This window comes from Octopus bimaculoides, chromosome 8, assembly GCF_001194135.2.
Source record: "Octopus bimaculoides isolate UCB-OBI-ISO-001 chromosome 8, ASM119413v2, whole genome shotgun sequence".
Classification (NCBI taxonomy): domain Eukaryota; kingdom Metazoa; phylum Mollusca; class Cephalopoda; order Octopoda; family Octopodidae; genus Octopus; species Octopus bimaculoides.
Genome location: NC_068988.1, coordinates 82881182 through 82898617, shown reverse-complemented (window position 1 = coordinate 82898617; position 17436 = coordinate 82881182). Strand labels below are relative to the sequence as shown.

At 35.7% G+C, this 17436-nt stretch overlaps 1 protein-coding gene across 1 annotated transcript in view; it reads left to right on the top strand.

Moving 5' to 3' along the window:
- LOC106875238 (eukaryotic translation initiation factor 2 subunit 3) overlaps window positions 1-17436 on the top strand; it is a 26824-nt gene that overhangs the window by 4959 nt on the left and 4429 nt on the right. Inside the window, exons 2-9 of the mRNA XM_014923302.2 lie at window positions 7570-7633; window positions 8269-8330; window positions 9424-9489; window positions 10166-10287; window positions 12084-12178; window positions 13604-13762; window positions 14772-14906; window positions 15076-15170. Coding sequence (XP_014778788.1) covers window positions 7570-7633; window positions 8269-8330; window positions 9424-9489; window positions 10166-10287; window positions 12084-12178; window positions 13604-13762; window positions 14772-14906; window positions 15076-15170 — 798 coding nt within the window. The remainder of the gene's footprint in view (window positions 1-7569; window positions 7634-8268; window positions 8331-9423; window positions 9490-10165; window positions 10288-12083; window positions 12179-13603; window positions 13763-14771; window positions 14907-15075; window positions 15171-17436) is intronic.

The following is a 17436-nucleotide window of genomic DNA, read 5'->3' as shown; positions in this document are numbered from 1 at the left end:
AGAAAAAATATATTTACTAACAGAAAAGTATGCTATTAAAATAAATTATCTTTTTAAATCACTCTGTTGTCCTAATAAAGTTCCTTACACATTCTAACAAGCGCATGCAGCATGAGTGATCTACTTTTATAGAAAGTGAGAAAATTTACCATGAAAAAATGGAAGAGATAGACAAATAGAGAGAGATCTTTTCTGTTGCTATCACAGATTCTTTTGAAATTTTTATATTAAGTGATAATTTCCAAATGCTGAATCCGAGTTTGTAATTCATTTATTCCAGAAAAGAGTTTAGAAAAATGTTACAGAGGTTTAAAGTTTGATCATTTTTACCCATTCAGAAAGCAAGATTGGTGTGTAATAGCTGTCATAAGATGAAGGTAAACATTAGAAGACAGAGGTTTTAAAGAAAATGAAAGCAATGCATGAGAGTTAATACACATATAGAGAGTGAATTTCAAAGAGTATGGTAAATACATAGAGGGGGATTGATTGGTAGTGACAGATAGAGAGTAGGAAAGTTATCGATCTAAAAGTTGAGTTATTTCTTGTTGCAAATTATATTTGTTCATTATTGTTTACATCTTCTTTGAGATGTAGATTTCAAAAATCAAATTAATTTTTCTCAAGGATGCACTGTTTCAGAGCCTTTCAAACCTAAACACACACACACATAACTTGTGTGTGTGTTTGTATCATTGCTTGACAACTATTATTGTTTTTTTTTTTTACATCATTATGACTTAGTGGCTCAGTAAAAGAGACTGATAGAATGAGTACTGAGGTTCACTTGTGTCGGTGGCACGTGAAAAGACATTCGAACGAGGTTGTTGCCAGTGCCGCTGGACTGGCCACCTGTGCAGGTGGCACGTAAAATACACCATTTGGAGCGTGGCCGTTGCCAGTACCGCCTGACCGGCCTTCGTGCCGGTGGCATGTAAAAGCACCCACTACACTCTTGGAGTGGTTGGCATTAGGAAGGGCATCCAGCTGTAGAAACTCTGCCAAATCAGATTGGAGCGTGGTGTAGCCATCTGGTTTGCCAATCCTCAGTCAAATCGTCCAACCCATGCTGGCATGGAAGGCAGACGTTAAACGATGATGATGATGTTAATTTGCTTGGCTAAACCCTTCAAGGTGGGCCCCTGCGTGGCTGCACTTCAGTGATTGAAACAAGTAAAAGTTGACTTGTGGAAAAGGCTACTTTTTTTGTCGAGGGCTAAATGGAGAAACCATCAAAAGGTAGTTAGGTAGTTTGCCTTCACTTTTTTTTTTTTTTTTTAAAGCTGGGAAAACCTTTATGTTGCAGAATGCTATTTCTACAGACCAAGTGAAAGAATTCATTATTAGTGTTTATGGATAACATTATAATGAAAATTCACCATGTTGCTGTTGTGGAGAAATCAGTTTCTGCTCAGGCTAATTTTTGTTTCTCTGGTGTGGATCAGAACCTTACATGACTGCAGAGAATGTCCTGCTGTTGATAAACAATGTTTTATTTGTTAAATGATTATGACATTTTGCAATAATCTTGGTGTGACTGTGTGGTAAGAAGTTTGCTTCCCAATCACATTGTTCTGGGTTCAGTCCCACTATGTGGTACCCTGGACAAATGTTATCTACTAAAACTGCGTTGACCAGAGAACTTGTGAGTGGATTTGGTAGATGGATCTTTCGTATATGTACATATCTATGTGCACGTGTTTTTGTGTTTCTGTTTGCGCACCACCACTGCCACTTGGCAACCACTATTGGCTTGTTTACATCCCTGTGACCTAGTGGTTCATTAAAAAAGACCCAGAGAATAAGTAATGGTTGAAAAAAGAAATAAGTACTGGGGTTGGTTCATTTGACTAAAACTCTTCAAGGCAATGCCCCAACATGGCTGCAGCCTAATGAATGAATTAAATAAAAGACAAAAGAAAGATAACCCTTTTGTAAAGCTATGTCAGAAACCAACAGTATTCCATCCAACACTGCAATAGAAATTAGGCACTGTACATGGATATAATCAATGGTAGTTTATTAATAGTAGTAGTTGTAGTGTTGTGGATTGTTTTTGATTCATGAGTTGTGAAAAAGGCAAATTGTATTGATGGAAACAGACTTATCTTATCTGTGGCATATCTGATATTTCAATCTTTGGAATCCTTGGGGAATTTAAGAGTAAACTGCCATGTTTTGAGTTCAGTTGTTGCAGTGTTGATCTGAAATTCAATAACATTTAACAAATTTTCAAAATTTATAAGATGATGAGACAATGGGACAAGAATATTGGTTTCAGATTTTGGCACAAGGCCAGCAATTTTGTGGGTGGGGGTAAGTTGATTATATCGGTGAATGGGAGGGGACCACACCATGTGCAACTGGTACTTATTTTATCGACCTTGAAAGGATGACAGGCAAAGTTGGCCATGATGGAATTTGAACTCAGAATGTAAAGACGGACAAAATGCCGCTAAGCTTTTGCCTGGTATGATAATGATTCTGCCAGCTCGCCACGTTCTTGTGTTAATGAATATTAATTAGATCTTTTGCTTTCTGGAATGTTAAAGATGCAATTAGCTGTGAACTAATATTTAACCACTTACCATTAAGCTCTGGGGATATCAGATGTTCTATCTTTTAGAAATAAGTTTGATTATCATCCAGAAAATGACCCATTAAGTTGAAAAGGTGCTAGTGATTGAAATTCTCTCTTACTCTTGTATCCTAATTTAATTTGGTATCAGGAAATGTGATGTAGTCTCAGTCCTAGACTGACCAGAAGGAATTAACACTTTGACTGCCTATTTGAATAATATGATCTAATAACTATCACCACTTCATTTTGATGTTTTTTGTGTTGTTAATTAATGGGTTTTTGTTTTATTTACAAATTACATTTTGTCATTTCTTCTAAATTGTTTTTTATTTTTAGTTGTGTAAGACTGTAGTATTGAATATTCTATAATTATCTTGGAATTGCTAACTGTAGAATTAGTCCCATGTATGTAGAGGCTTGTCATATTATTATAAAGGTGAATGAAATGACTTCGTTAATCAACAACTTCTGCAGTTGGATATTGGCTTCATGAAGTTAGGGATTGCAACAATTTGGCCTCTCATAACTTCTGTCATTGCTAAAATCAGTAACAGTCAGTGCTATCAACTATTATCATCATCTTTTTATTGTCCACTTTTCCATGCTTGCATGGATTCACTGAGTCAGATTTTCCCCAGCTGGATGCCTGTCCTGTTGCCAACCCTGTCTATTTCCAAGCAAGGTAATATTTTTCCACGGCCAAACGTGTTTTCAGAGAGGACTGGATATGAACACTGCTTGCACACGGCTTGTTTACTACTGTCATGCAATGTCTAGACAAGGGCACGCGCGTGTGCACACACACACACACACACACACACACACACACACTGAGCTTTCAGTTTCCATCTATCAAACCCACTCACAAGGCTTTGATTGGCCCAAGGTTATAGCAGATAACAATCCAGTGGGACTGAATCCAAAACCACATTCTTGGTTAGCAAGTTTCATAACCACACAACCATATCTGCCTACCAGTTTAACCTATGTATATAGTTATTTTCCCCATAAAACTGATCTTTTGTTCTACTTGAAAATTTGACCAAAACAACACAAAAGTGATTTTTTGTACATGTTTGGATGTTTATTTGCTTTTCTAAACTAATGACTGAAAAAATTATAGCATTAAGATTCTCCATTTTTTAGATTTTGTTATGTAAACTTAAACAGTATTGAAATCAACATAGATATATTTTCCTTTCCTAATATAGTGGAATCTTCTATTTATTTTCTTTATACTAATTTATTGCCAGTCTCACAGATTTGGGATGGTTGGCAGTTGAAAGGATGAAGTGCCAAATAATCCTCCTATATTTTACAAGTTGATGAACATTTCAACAGCAAATGCATGAGTGCATTGTCCAAACTATGATGGTAGCTAAAAAGAAAGTGAGGTAAAATATTATCCACAACAAGATACTGTTACCACTTGCCTAACTGTCACAGCATCACACCAATGGCTGTGTAAAATGTGGGCAGCTTTTCTACTGCACTATGTATATGACCATTCATTGATATCTACTAAATCTTTCAATTCTACACACCTTAGTTAATGGTTACTAGTTCTTAACTGAAACAGATAGTCAAAACATGGAATGGGCAGAGTATATTTCTCATAATTAAGGTTTCTATTATTCAAAACTAAACTCCAACATTTTTGAAAATATTATGTAAAACACTTAAAATTTTAGTAACATTTCTATTAAAGACAAGTACTTGAAAAAGTTGTAAATCATTTGGAAATTATGACTTGTAATAATACAACTGCATCACTATTAAGATGGGAAATGGAAATATTTGTTTTGTTGACGAGAGGTTCTGGGAGTATTGGCAATATGAACAGTCTTTCATTATAGATTGCCATGTATGTTGCCTGAGTTTAAGGGTCATATTGCCAAGTAGTTGATGTTTAGCTTTGGGGTACATTTTCACATTTTTCTTTAATGGTAAAGAAAACCATTCTGTTAAGTGTTTTTGCAGGATTTGAACTCAGGACTGTGAACTATCAAAAATGAATTGTCTTTGCTAGTGGCATGTGGTAAGAACTATTGAAAATGAAGTGTCTTTGTTAGTGGCAGGATTGTTCATTTAATAGATTGACATCTTGGAACGCAGGAAGTAATGAATCACATTACTGACACTAAATATGGAATAACTAGTTTCATGTTTTAATTATATGGCCATTTGAACACATCTATATCAAAGAGACAATGTTGGGCAACAACATAGCCAATCTTCATCACAAATCTGAATAAAAAGAAAATTTTAGTCCTTCTGTTAACCTGGGAAAAACAGAATAATTTTTGGCATTTCCTGTTTGATATAATGTTTTGAGCTTAATTTAAATCCATTTACATTGAACTCACTTTTGTGTGATTGCAGCAGAGTTGGCTGTAATATAACAGCTGTGTGAGCACTTAGTTCAGATCTGTTACAAGTCTACATGGTAACCTCACTAAACACTACATACATGAGGTGTTCAGGATTGTAAAGTAGTGTATCAGAGAGAATAGAGATGTGGTAGGTGAGAAATGTGTGCGAATGGATAATGATATGCTTTTACTTAGTGACTCGGAGAAGAAAGATACATGGAGATGCCATTATGAAAAGTTGTTAAATGTGGAGAATGATTGAGAGAAGGAGAGTCTTTCAAATATTGAACCAATTGAGGGACCAACCATCAGAGATGATAGTAGCATAATAGATAAGGCAATTAAAGATATGAAGGCTGGGAAAGCCCCTGGGCCATCGGATGTCACTGCCAAGATAATTAAAATATCAAGTAGTGTGGGATGTAGCCTAGTCACTCGCATAGTTAGTTTATCAGGTTATTCAGGAAGGCATCATCCCCAATTAATTAGGGATAGAATTAAACTAGATGAGATGCAGTTTGGTTTTGTTCTTAGGAGAAATACCACAGATGCCATCTTCAAAGTGAGACGTTTGCAAGAAAAGTATTTGGCTAAAAGTAAGCCATTGTACTTTGCCTTTGTTGACCTGGAGAAAGCTTTCGACAGGGTTCCCCACTCTCTTATTTGGTGGTCTCTAAGAAAGCCGAGAGTAGAGGAGTGGTTTGTTAGAGCTGTTCAAGCCATGTACAGCGGTGCTGATAGTAAGGTGAGAGTTGGCCTTGAGTACAGTGATGAATTTAATGTACAAGTTGGAGTACACCAAGGATCAGTCCTTAGTCCACTCTTATTCATCAAAGTTCTCTAGGCCATAAAAAATGAATTCAAAACTGGGTGCCCATGGGAACTGCTATATGCTGGTGATCTTTCTCTAATTGCAAAACCTGGAACCAAAGGGCTTTAAAGTTTACTTAGCTAAGACTAAAGTTGTTGTTAGTGAGAAAGGAGACTCTCATTCTGACTGGCAAATGGTCCTGTTCTATATGTAGGAAAGGAGTGGGATGTAATTCTATTTGCTGCACCAAGTGTTAGCTGTGGACGCATAAGAGATGCATTGGAATTGTGGGAAGATTATCAGATAAGGTCATTTTTGGACTTAAAAAACTTTCTCAAATGCCCAGGAGACTCTCTTGAGGTAGTTTCTGCTATTTAGGTAACCAAATTAGTATTGGCGGTGGATGCTCTAAAAGTATTGTTTCTAGAATAAGAATAGGGTGGAGGAAGCTCAGAGAACTACTACCTCTCCTGGCAGCAAAAGGACTCTCTCCCAGAGTGAAAGATTGGTTGTATGTTACTTGTCTGAGAACGGCTATGTTATATGGTAGTGAGACATGGGCTTTGACTGCGGAGGACATGTATAGGCTGGAGAGGAATGAAGGTAGTATGCTCTGTTGGATTTGCAATATCAGTGTGCATGACCGACAAAGCACAACTGTGTTGAGAGAAAAGTTATGCAGGAGAGGAGACTGCATTGGTTTGGACGTGTGTTGCATATGAGTAAAGACAGCTGTATACAGAAGTGCCTGTTGCTGAACGTGGATGGTACCTGTGGAAGAGGGAGACCCAGGAAGACATGGGATGAAGTGGAGGAAATGACAGTGGACCGAGGTGTTTGACGATATGAGGTCCTAGAGAAGACCCATCCATGAAACTGAGTGCTAGAAGAGTTGTGTCCCACCCACATGCAACAACACACTTTTCACCCACTCTGCCCTAAGAAATCAAGCTACAACTCCTCTTCTAACTGCATCTTTCTCTTCCTCACATTTCCTCTTCATAAACTATGATTGTTTTCCAATCCCCTTTCTTGCCCTCACTACTGTGCTCACTGTATTTGCTGCTGTATTCGCCTATGCTAGTGCAATGTAAAAAGCACTGAGTCCACTCTGTGGAATGGTTGGTGTTAGGAAGGACACCCAGCTGTAAAATCCCTGCCAAAAACAGACAGAATAGCCTAGGGTAGTTTTCCTACCAGGCCGGCTCCTGTCAACTGCCCTACTCATGCATGCATGGAAGATGGATGTTAAACGATTATGATGATGATAGTTATGCTGAGTTGGTACTATTCTCTGACCTAGATGAACTAGGTCTGAGAGTAATAGTTTAGTTATTGACATAATACAACAATGGACACTTTTAATGCTGTCATCTGTAGTTCTACCCTTTAATTGTACCCTTTTGTTGCCCTATTTCTACTAAAATACACCACCTTTATTTCATTGAATTTTTAAATAGTGAAGTATTTAGTAAAATAATTTTGTTATTATTCATCTGTTTGAAATATAAATTAAGATGAAGTTTTGATTTAAATTGTTTAAAACCAAGAACTGTGTTTCATTAAACCAGGGCAATCTCAGCTGGGTTGGTATCAAAAGGGTAAAATGAAACTGATCTGATATAAATAAAGATATAACCAATGCTGTAACATGCAAATGTTTATAACTTTCTGGTTAGAAATGACTTCAATGAAAACTTTCAGTAATTCTTGTGTTTCTGTTTGAATATATAATTGACAAAATCAGTATTTGAATTGCCTGTGTTTATAATGAGCTAAGCCTCTTACAATTAATTATCTTTTAGAATGTTGACACTTTGACTGCTCTTAGTCCAGAAGTTATCAGTCGACAAGCAACAATAAATATTGGTAAGTTTCTGTTATTTGAACCTTCAGTTCTCATTAAAAATTTTGGTTATTTTATAAGTTTTATCGATAGCAAACTCTGTATTTAATAGAAACATTAGTTTTCTAGTCTTTCCCTTAGCCCTTCAGTCTAATTTTATGGTCTTATTCGTAAACATGAACTTTAACATTAAGGATTATGTTTTAAAATTAAATATATTTTATTGAAGTGTTTCATTTTAATTAATGGCTCTATCACTTATTTTGACTGATTTCTGTTTAAAGGAGTTTGAAATATAGAATATGAAATATTAGATTAGTACATTTCCTATTGTTATACTTCCTCAACAGTTCCTGAAATTTCCATGGAGCAGGGATATTCAAACATTTATCTACTCCATTATGTCTGCCATCGTTTGTCTAAAGATAATTTTAAAAAACTCAAATTGAATGTTGCCCCAGTTCTTTCTTGGGTGCTTTTCTTGAGTTGGTTTAGATATTCATACATGTCATAAGATGGCTTTTACTTCTTATTGTCCATCTTATCAATGAATGTTTGTAATTTATTTAATAATTTAAGAAAAAACAAAACAAAAATAAATTCTTTTCATTTTGAATAGCTGTATATTCAATTATATTTGTCAATCTTCTGATTTCAGGCACTATTGGGCATGTAGCTCATGGCAAATCAACAGCTGTAAAAGCAATCTCAGGTGTTCAGGTATGATAGTCATTTTTTAAAACCCTTTTTCTGGTTTTCAGCAACAATACTAGTAATATAAAATGGCCAAAACTGAAACCACTAAATAGCACGAATTTCCGTTGTAGTTATACACCATGTACATAACTGTCACTGATGGCTTCTATGTTGTAGCAATCCATTGAGACTATTAATTCCTATAGTAGTAAGACACCACATATACCACTGACTGCTCACTCTCCTCTCTATTAATATTTCTAACGTGTCTATTAAAATCATCAGAAACTATGCTAATTACATCATCATTTGACGTCTGCTTTCCATGCTGGCATGGGTTAGACGGTTTGATTGGAACTGGTAAGCCAGAGAGCTGCACCAGGTTCTAGTCTCCCTACCTCCAACCACTCCAAGAGTTTAATGAGTGCTTTTTACATGCCACTGACACAAGTGCCATTTACATGACACCAGCAATGGCCACGGCTACAATTTCACGGGTGCCATTTGCCTGACTGTTACACTGGCAATGTCCATGACTACAGTTTCACTTGGCTTGACAAGTCTTCTGAAGCACAGCATATCGCCAAGGTGTCAGTCACTTGTCATTGCCCCCGTGAAGTCCAAATTATAAGTCTTATACAAAGTGGTTCTTGTTAAAATGCTCAGTCAATTCATTGCAATAAATATTATCACAAACAGAGGTGTCACCTCCTACAGACAGAATAGGTTCACAAGAGGACAAAGAAAACGTGAGCTGTGCAAATCCAGAAGCAACTCCTTGCTTTCATTCCCAGTAGACCAACTATGCCCGACTTGTGGTAGAACCTGATCAGTCACAACTGGATGCACCGTGACCCATCTTCCATGTGATATCCTTTGTCATCATTGACAACAATGGATGAACATCACCACAAACTGGACCATACAAGAATATGCTATAAGCTGACTAAGCACATGGAAGTTAGCATTATCTTTAATGATTTACTGTCCACTTTTCTGACTTAGATATATTTACGTTTGTATCATCTATCTTTGGTTTACTGTAATTTTATTTCCCCCTTGTTCAACAAGAATTATTGTTTTCCATTGTTGTTACCTTATGGACTTTTTTTTTCAGACTGTTCGTTTTAAAAATGAATTAGAAAGGAACATTACCATCAAATTAGGATATGCTAATGCTAAGGTCAGTTCATCTCTATTATGACCATAGTAGAGGTTTTTCTTTGAGATTAAATTAGCTTTTTTTAAAATGAATTTGAAATAAATTACTTTAAAATTACCACCATTTACATTAAGGTTTTTGAATGGAGCTACATGATGGAATCATCTGCTTAAATATCTGACATAAATTGTCACTCTAAACTTGTGGTTAAGAATGTTTTTAGACTAGGCAAATGCTGCACAGTTTACAATTCTATAATGTTCTCTTCAAATACTATATCGTTAATAGTTCTTTCAGTATCATTGTCTTCTAATTTAAATTCATATTCAAAAATTATTTTAACTTCCTGGGTAGGCACCATTACTGTTAGGAGCACAAACATTATCAATAAAAAAATTACAGCTTCATTTATATTAAATCTGAAAATGAATGCAATTACATTGGTCATCTTCCATTTGCAATGATGTAAAAAAAAAAACCAACAAAAAAAGAACCTGACACTTTTGTTGAAATGTCTGAAGGATTTGAAAGGTGGTGCTCCAGCATGGTCCCAGCCTCTGGTTGAAACCAGTAAAAGAAAAATCATTCTTCATTATTAAACATTTGTATTGTCCTGTTGATTTGATGAATTTTTTAATCTATAAAAATATATGATTTCAAAAGAACCATTTATTTTATCCACATCTGTAAATTTCAGATATATAAATGTGACTCGGAATCTTGTCAACGTCCTGGCAATTATCGGTCTTGTGGTAGTGCAAAGGAGGATATTTTTCCATGTGACCGCCTTGGCTGTACAGGGAAATTCCAGTTGTTACGGTTTGTAACTTTTAGATCTTAAAGCTTAATGAATTTTGTAAATCCTTGTTTGAACGTTCACTTAGTTGTTACTAGAGTTTAAAAATAAATAGTTTGTGATAGGAATGGGTATTTATTTAATTAAAGAAAAAAAATAGTTCAGATCTAATTTACTTAGCCTATTAATATTACAATCCCTGTTCTCCTTTCCTTAATAGAGTCATTAATGTTAATCAACTGTTAAAAGATACCTCAGGCTATAACAGTTTGCTCAGCTTATCATTGTGTAGGATAGATGATCTTCAGTCTGTTTGGTTTCAAGTTTTGGCACAAAGCCAGCAGCTTTTAGAAGGAATAGATTAGTTGATTACATCAACCCCAGTACTTATTTTATCCCTCCACTCTCTGAAGGATGAAAAGCAAAGTTGACTTTGGTAGGATTTGAACTCAGAACTGAAAGAAATACTGCTAAGCATTTCATCCAACATGCTAACGATTCTTCCAGCCGGCTGCCATTATAATAATTATAATAACAATAATTTAGATGAAAGTAATGTTTCAAAATCTTTCCCCTATTTCACTTTTGTTAACAAGCAGAATGCTGTTTAATCACATTGCAAGCACTTCAACCATGACCATACCATCTATTCAGAAGCATGTTGGACTACATCTATATCTATACTATATATAAAACAGAGATGTGTGTGTAATCGCTTTTCACGTGAAATCGACTTCACCAAATGCTTCCATACTTGTAATGCATGAATAATTTGACCTCGCATAAATCTTAGGCTCTTCATTTGATTTTTTTAATTAAAAATAAATAATATTGCTTTATATTTAAGATTCACTTCTTTAAAAAGGTTCCTCAATGTCAACTTCCGGTATTGACGTAACAACCGCAAAAAGCTTCACTTTCTATTTTGTGTGTGAGTGTTCGTGTGTATGAGAGAGAGTAAATACTACATACACACCGCTGTCTCACACACATACACACGCACGCACACACACACACACACACCTTGACTCACTCACACTCTGTCTCTTACAAACACACACATACATAAATGTATACAAACATATTTACAAAGACACGTGTGTATGCGCGCGCATGCATGTTTGTAAGAGACGGAGTGTGAGTGAGTCAAGGGCTGTGTTGTCATATGCATACATCCAAAGATGTATGTATATTTATGCATGTACGTATACATGACAACAAACCTCTCTCTCTTACAAACACACACATACATAAATGTATACAAACATATTTACAAAGACACACGTGTGTATGCGTGCGTGCGTGCGTGGAGGGGCTCCACAATCGCCATTTATTTCAATTACTCTTCTGAGGGTATTCACGTAAATCATTTTTTTCATTTAATCATCATCATCATCATCGTTTAATGTCCGCTTTCCATGCTAGTCACACAAGCAGTATCATGATACTGTCACACAAGCAGTATCATTCGTTTTCGATACTCTGTGAAAAAACGTCAGGTCCTTGGAAAATATTACCTTGGAAACAGGTAAGGGTTGGTGGCAAGAAGGGTGTCTAGCCATGTATAATTAACTTGAGAAAATTTCATCTGAGCCATGCAAGCATGGAAAAGTGCATGTTACAATGTTGATAAGTGTTACAATGAAGTAACTACAGTGGAATATGAACTTACAGTCCATAACTTGAAAACCCTATTCACTCTGCTATTTTGCCTGTGTCATCTAAAAAAGGTTTGAATGGAATAAATGTGTTTATTTAAAATGATAAATTTGATGTTGTTTTTATCATAGCTAATGGTAAATTTATTTGTTCTCCTCAGGCATGTTTCATTTGTTGATTGTCCTGGTCATGACATTCTTATGGCCACCATGTTGAATGGAGCCGCTGTCATGGATGCTGCTCTCTTACTTATTGGTAAGTATATTTTTCTTTAGTAAATAACTTTCTTTTTCATTAACACGTCGTTGTCAATTTAGTGTTCTTGTACATCTAATATTTCTGTTGCATTCTACCAGCATCAAACAAGTGAGGTTGATGATATATTTAACCCTTTAGCCTTCAGATTATTCTGTCAAATGTTATGCTTATCTATTCACACTGTTTTGAATTAATCATGCATTATCTCATTACTTTGGGATTTCAATGATATGATTGTATATTTTTAGAATGACATAGTTGGATAAGTGTGAGGGTCCAGATCCGATTGGTTCAAACATAAAACAAGTAGGATGTTTAGGTCAGTTTACATGCTAAAGGGTTAATCTTTTGAATTCCTTACTGGCAGCTAACACACTTTACACACAGCTCTTGATACCTTAATGTAACTAGACTGACTTCAAGCATTCTTGAATATTTTTTAAACTGCTTTGGTCTGGAGGAAAGGGCTGTTCCTCATATCCTTTACAGGCTCTTTGAGATATGCGAGGTTTAAATAGTCAGTTTTCTTTTAACAATTGCATGTCAGTTAGCACTGGAAAAAACATGACCAGAGATAAAATTTCAGAATTGGCTAGTGCAAGGTCTAGCTGGACAATTGCAGTATGCAATGAATGAGTCAGGCCTTAGTGGAAGTTGTACGAGACCAGCTAGCCCAGTCCTGAGACCATTAATATTGGTTTTCAAATTTTGATACAAGGCTAGAGCTATTTCGGGTGAGTGGGTAAGTTGATTACATTGACCCCAAAAGGATGAAAGGCAAAGTCGACCTTGACAGAATTTGAACTCAGAATGTAAAGACAGATGAAATGCTGCTAAGCATTTAGCCCAGCATGCTAATGATTCTGCCAGCTTGCTGCCTTCTTGAGACCACTAATATTAGCAGTAGAAAAAGACAGATAAAAAACTGCATCCCTCTGCCAACCCATGTTGAGCCGGTGTGGCAGAGTAGGCTCATCAAACGAGTTTGATCTGAAGCCATTCTGTAATGGAGAGAACATGCTGAAGCCTTTGTCCTGCAGTGGTCTGAACATAGGCAATCCAACCCAGCATTTAAACTGGCCATATCCAGCCCAAATATTCTACCTGTTTTTTGTTCACACTGACCAGATCTCACACCTACCCTATAATGTCATCCTAAAATGAAACTGACATAATGGATGATTAATACAAAGCATTGTGAATAAATAAGCATCACCTGAATGCTGATGGGTTAAACTTGTGTTTGGAACTTAAATTTATATTAAAGTTTAAAACAAGAAGCTTGTCTCATAAGCCATTCTCAGTTAGGTTGGTATCAAAAGGGTTAACGTATTTTATTAGTAATTTCAAACAAACGCTTTCAGTATGTTTCTCTCAGTTTATTTGTTGTACTATATATTTTCTATTTACATTTGTCTCCAGCGGGTAATGAACCGTGTCCACAGCCACAAACATCAGAACATTTAGCTGCTATAGAAATTATGAAATTGCAACACATTATTATTTTGCAAAACAAAATAGATTTGGTAAAAGAATCCCAAGCCAAGGAGCAATACGAGCAGATTTTAGCTTTTGTAAAAGGTAAGTGACTCTTGGACTGTTATTTTATTGCATTCTTTTATTCTTTTTACTGGTGTCAGCCATTAGACTGTAGCTTGTTTTAAAGAGATTTTGTTGACTATAATAATACAGTCAGCAAAAACTCCTAAAACAAGAGAAAGACAAAAGGCAAACTTGACATGGGCAGGATTTGAATTCAAAATATAAAGAGATGTACAGGTATTTTATCCAAAACTCTCTTGATTCTCTCACCACCACCACCACCACCACCTTTCATTGTTTGGTTTGGAAAATTCTGTTGGAAATTTTTGTCTAAGAAAATAATGCAACCTTATTAACCCATTTATTACTATATTTCTAATGAAATATGCTGTCTTTGCTTCAATTAATTATGAAAATAATGAATTCAATTAAATAACTTTGATATTAATCAAGTTGGTATTTGGAACATAAATTAACATGAAATTTTGATGGAATTTTTAAAATTTAGATAATTTTAAAGCAGGGAATTTGTACCTTAGAATCAGTGGAGCGGTTTCAAATCAGTTGGAATCAAAAGGGTCAAATAAATTCCTTTTTAGAAATTGAAAGATAGTCAGTACAGCCAAACAAAATATCTGATCTGTACATTACATATAATGATGCAAATTGGTAGAAAGAAGATCAAACCCTGTTACCATACACTTGGCGTTCATCCTTTTGGGGTAATTTTTTTTCTCTTATTCTTGGCAACAGACAGCCAGATAGTATTTTGTGAAAAGCACCCAAAAGAGGCAATAGGAATACTTATGAATTCTTTCAGAGAAATTCCGTGACCAACACATTGTGTTTCTGAAGTAGGTCATCTGTTGATATGATAATGCAAGGAAAGATATTTCATAAAATAGTGTTATTTGAGAATTTCTTCTATCATTCATTTCATTTCCCTTCAAAGTATTCTTTATTCAAACATGTTAATTCAAATGTTGTTGGTTATAATTTGTCTCTTTATTACAAAGCAAATATCATACTTCTTTCTTTACCTTTACAGGCACGATAGCTGAGGGTGCCCCTATCATACCTGTATCTGCTCAGTTGAAATATAATATTGATGTTGTATGCGAATATATTGATAAAAAAATACCTGTCCCTTTGAGAGACTTTAAATCAGAACCAAGATTAATAGGTAAGTTACTATTCAACATATTAATTATGCTTGTTTGATTACAATCCTGTTTTGTATGTTTTCATAAATTGTGTTGTGGAGTTCTCTAAGAAATTTAATTAGTTTGATTTTTTACAAAATCTCATCTGATACCTCAAATTTATAAACAATGTATTTCTTTTATTTCCAGTTATTCGATCCTTTGATGTCAATAAACCAGGCTGTGAAGTGAATGAAGTGAAAGGGGGTGTTGCTGGTGGTAGTATTTTAAAAGGAGTTTTGAAGGTAATTTTGAATTGATATCTATTTATGCATGCATGTTTGCTTACACACACACACACACACACACACACACACACACACACACACACACACTTATAAACATACATGTATGGGTTTGGTTCAAAAACAAGATAAATAAAACTCAATGCACGAATATTTCATTATTGTAACTGGTAGAAGTTATAAAGTGACTCAAGGGCACCTATCAAGTGCTATACAGAAACTCTTGGCACTTGAGTCACTTTGTATCTTTCACCTGTTAAGATAACACACATGCCTGCATACAGATATCATCATTGTTTTACATCCATTTCTATGGATATTACTACACTTCTTAGTGAGTCAGAGGATCAAGTCTTGAGTTTTTCGTCATTAGATTGGTTTCTATAGCAAGATACTCTTCCTATCACCGGCCCCATTATAGGGTGTATTTGGTGCATTTCCTCATAGCAACAGCACTAGGGAATTTGTCATGTCTTCAGCTAGATTAAAGGCACCTCTTGATCCCACACTTAATGGGGCATTGGAAGGGAGTGATTGAGAGATGAGCAATAGGGCATAAGGGATAAGGACATGGACAATAGACATCAGAAGTATATGTGATGAAAAGGGTGATGGAGATGTCCAAGGGACATGAGGCTGTCAAAGAGACCAATGATGTAGACTTAATAATATGCAGATATATATACATACACACATGTACATGCATGTGTATACATAAATATATATATTTATTTATGTGCTTACATGTACATATACCTAACAATGCATGTCTACTTACAAGTGATTAGAACCTATTAGATTGTACCACACTTTAGCTATTTTTTGTTTTAGGTGTCTATGTAGTAGAACCGGACATTTTCTTGGCCCTCTCATACACATACAATTTTGATGCCCAGTAAGCCTTCAATTTATTAATTTGCTATTTATACATAAGAACTGCAGTTCTTAGTAGGCCATGGGTGGTGGATTCAGTGTCTGGCTGATGAACTGTAACCATGCAGAAACGTGTGTCCTACACTCCAATAATGTTATTCATACTCCATCTCTCTCTTGTGGGACAGTTACCACAGTGATGGTCTTTTTACGTTTGAGTGTACATAAACGTGTTAAAAATAAATGTACACTTTATATGAACAGAAAAAAGATGGTTTATCAATGGTTTGTTAATTATTTTGTATTGGAATGTTAATTCGAATGGCAGTACAAGTAAGAGTCAGGAGTAAAGTTTTCTATTAATATAGCCCCACAAGGAGGATTTCTTTACATATTCTTTGGTTCTTTAGTTTGTTTTAGCCATTATGGTTCAAGCCATAGTAGAGTACCACTTTCATATGGGAAAAAATTGGCACACTTTATAGTGTGACTTGTTCAATGCATCATGTTTGATGTCTAGAACTTACCACACATGTATTGAATGATAACTTTTATGTGGTGAACCTTTTATACTGGTTCCAGCAGATGAAGTATTGTTGGTTGTCAGAACTTGACTATAAAAGGCCCCAAGTTTTCACTAACATGCAAAAATACCAGTTGATAATATCATGGAGATGTCACCGGTGTGCCTAACAACTACTAACTTCCAAATTTAAAATAAAATTTGCCTGCAGGTGGGTGGGATGGCTATGGGTGCTCCATTATCACCATCTCATGGCAAGTATCTACGTGGACTGTTCTGAAGATTTAACTCGAGAAAATACAACACTGAAACCTGCAGTTTTGAAGGTGACACCTTTGTAGCCTTGCAACACTTCAGAGCACCTCCAAGTTGTAGACCAGATGGACTCAACTCATACATTAATCTTGTTTAGTGTGAAAAGAAAAGAGCAACAGCCAACTGTCTTTCTTGGATATATTAGTGAAAAGGAAAGGGCTGGAGTCAATTGGGATATCAGTGTGTAGTGACGTCATATTAGCGCCAAAAAAGCATAGGCGCCATTGCTGAATCTTTAACCACGCATGCGTGGGTTTAAACATCGAAGCGTTCCCGCTTCGATTCTGTCTCTTACCAAGGCAGACAGCGACCAAGCAAGACGTCTAAGCAAGCTCTCCCATTTGAATGTGGTTGAACCAAGTTGTCTTTATAACGACACCAGCATGAAGAACCGTACAACTACATTTCAGGCTACTCTAAAACCGGACAATTAGATGCTGTTTACCTTTTACACCAAACAATAAATATTTGTTGTTGTTGATCAGTTTGGAGTTTCTGCGTTCGGTCCTCTTCCAATTTAATGTAGGAGAGTTAGGTGTATATCTAAAGATATAT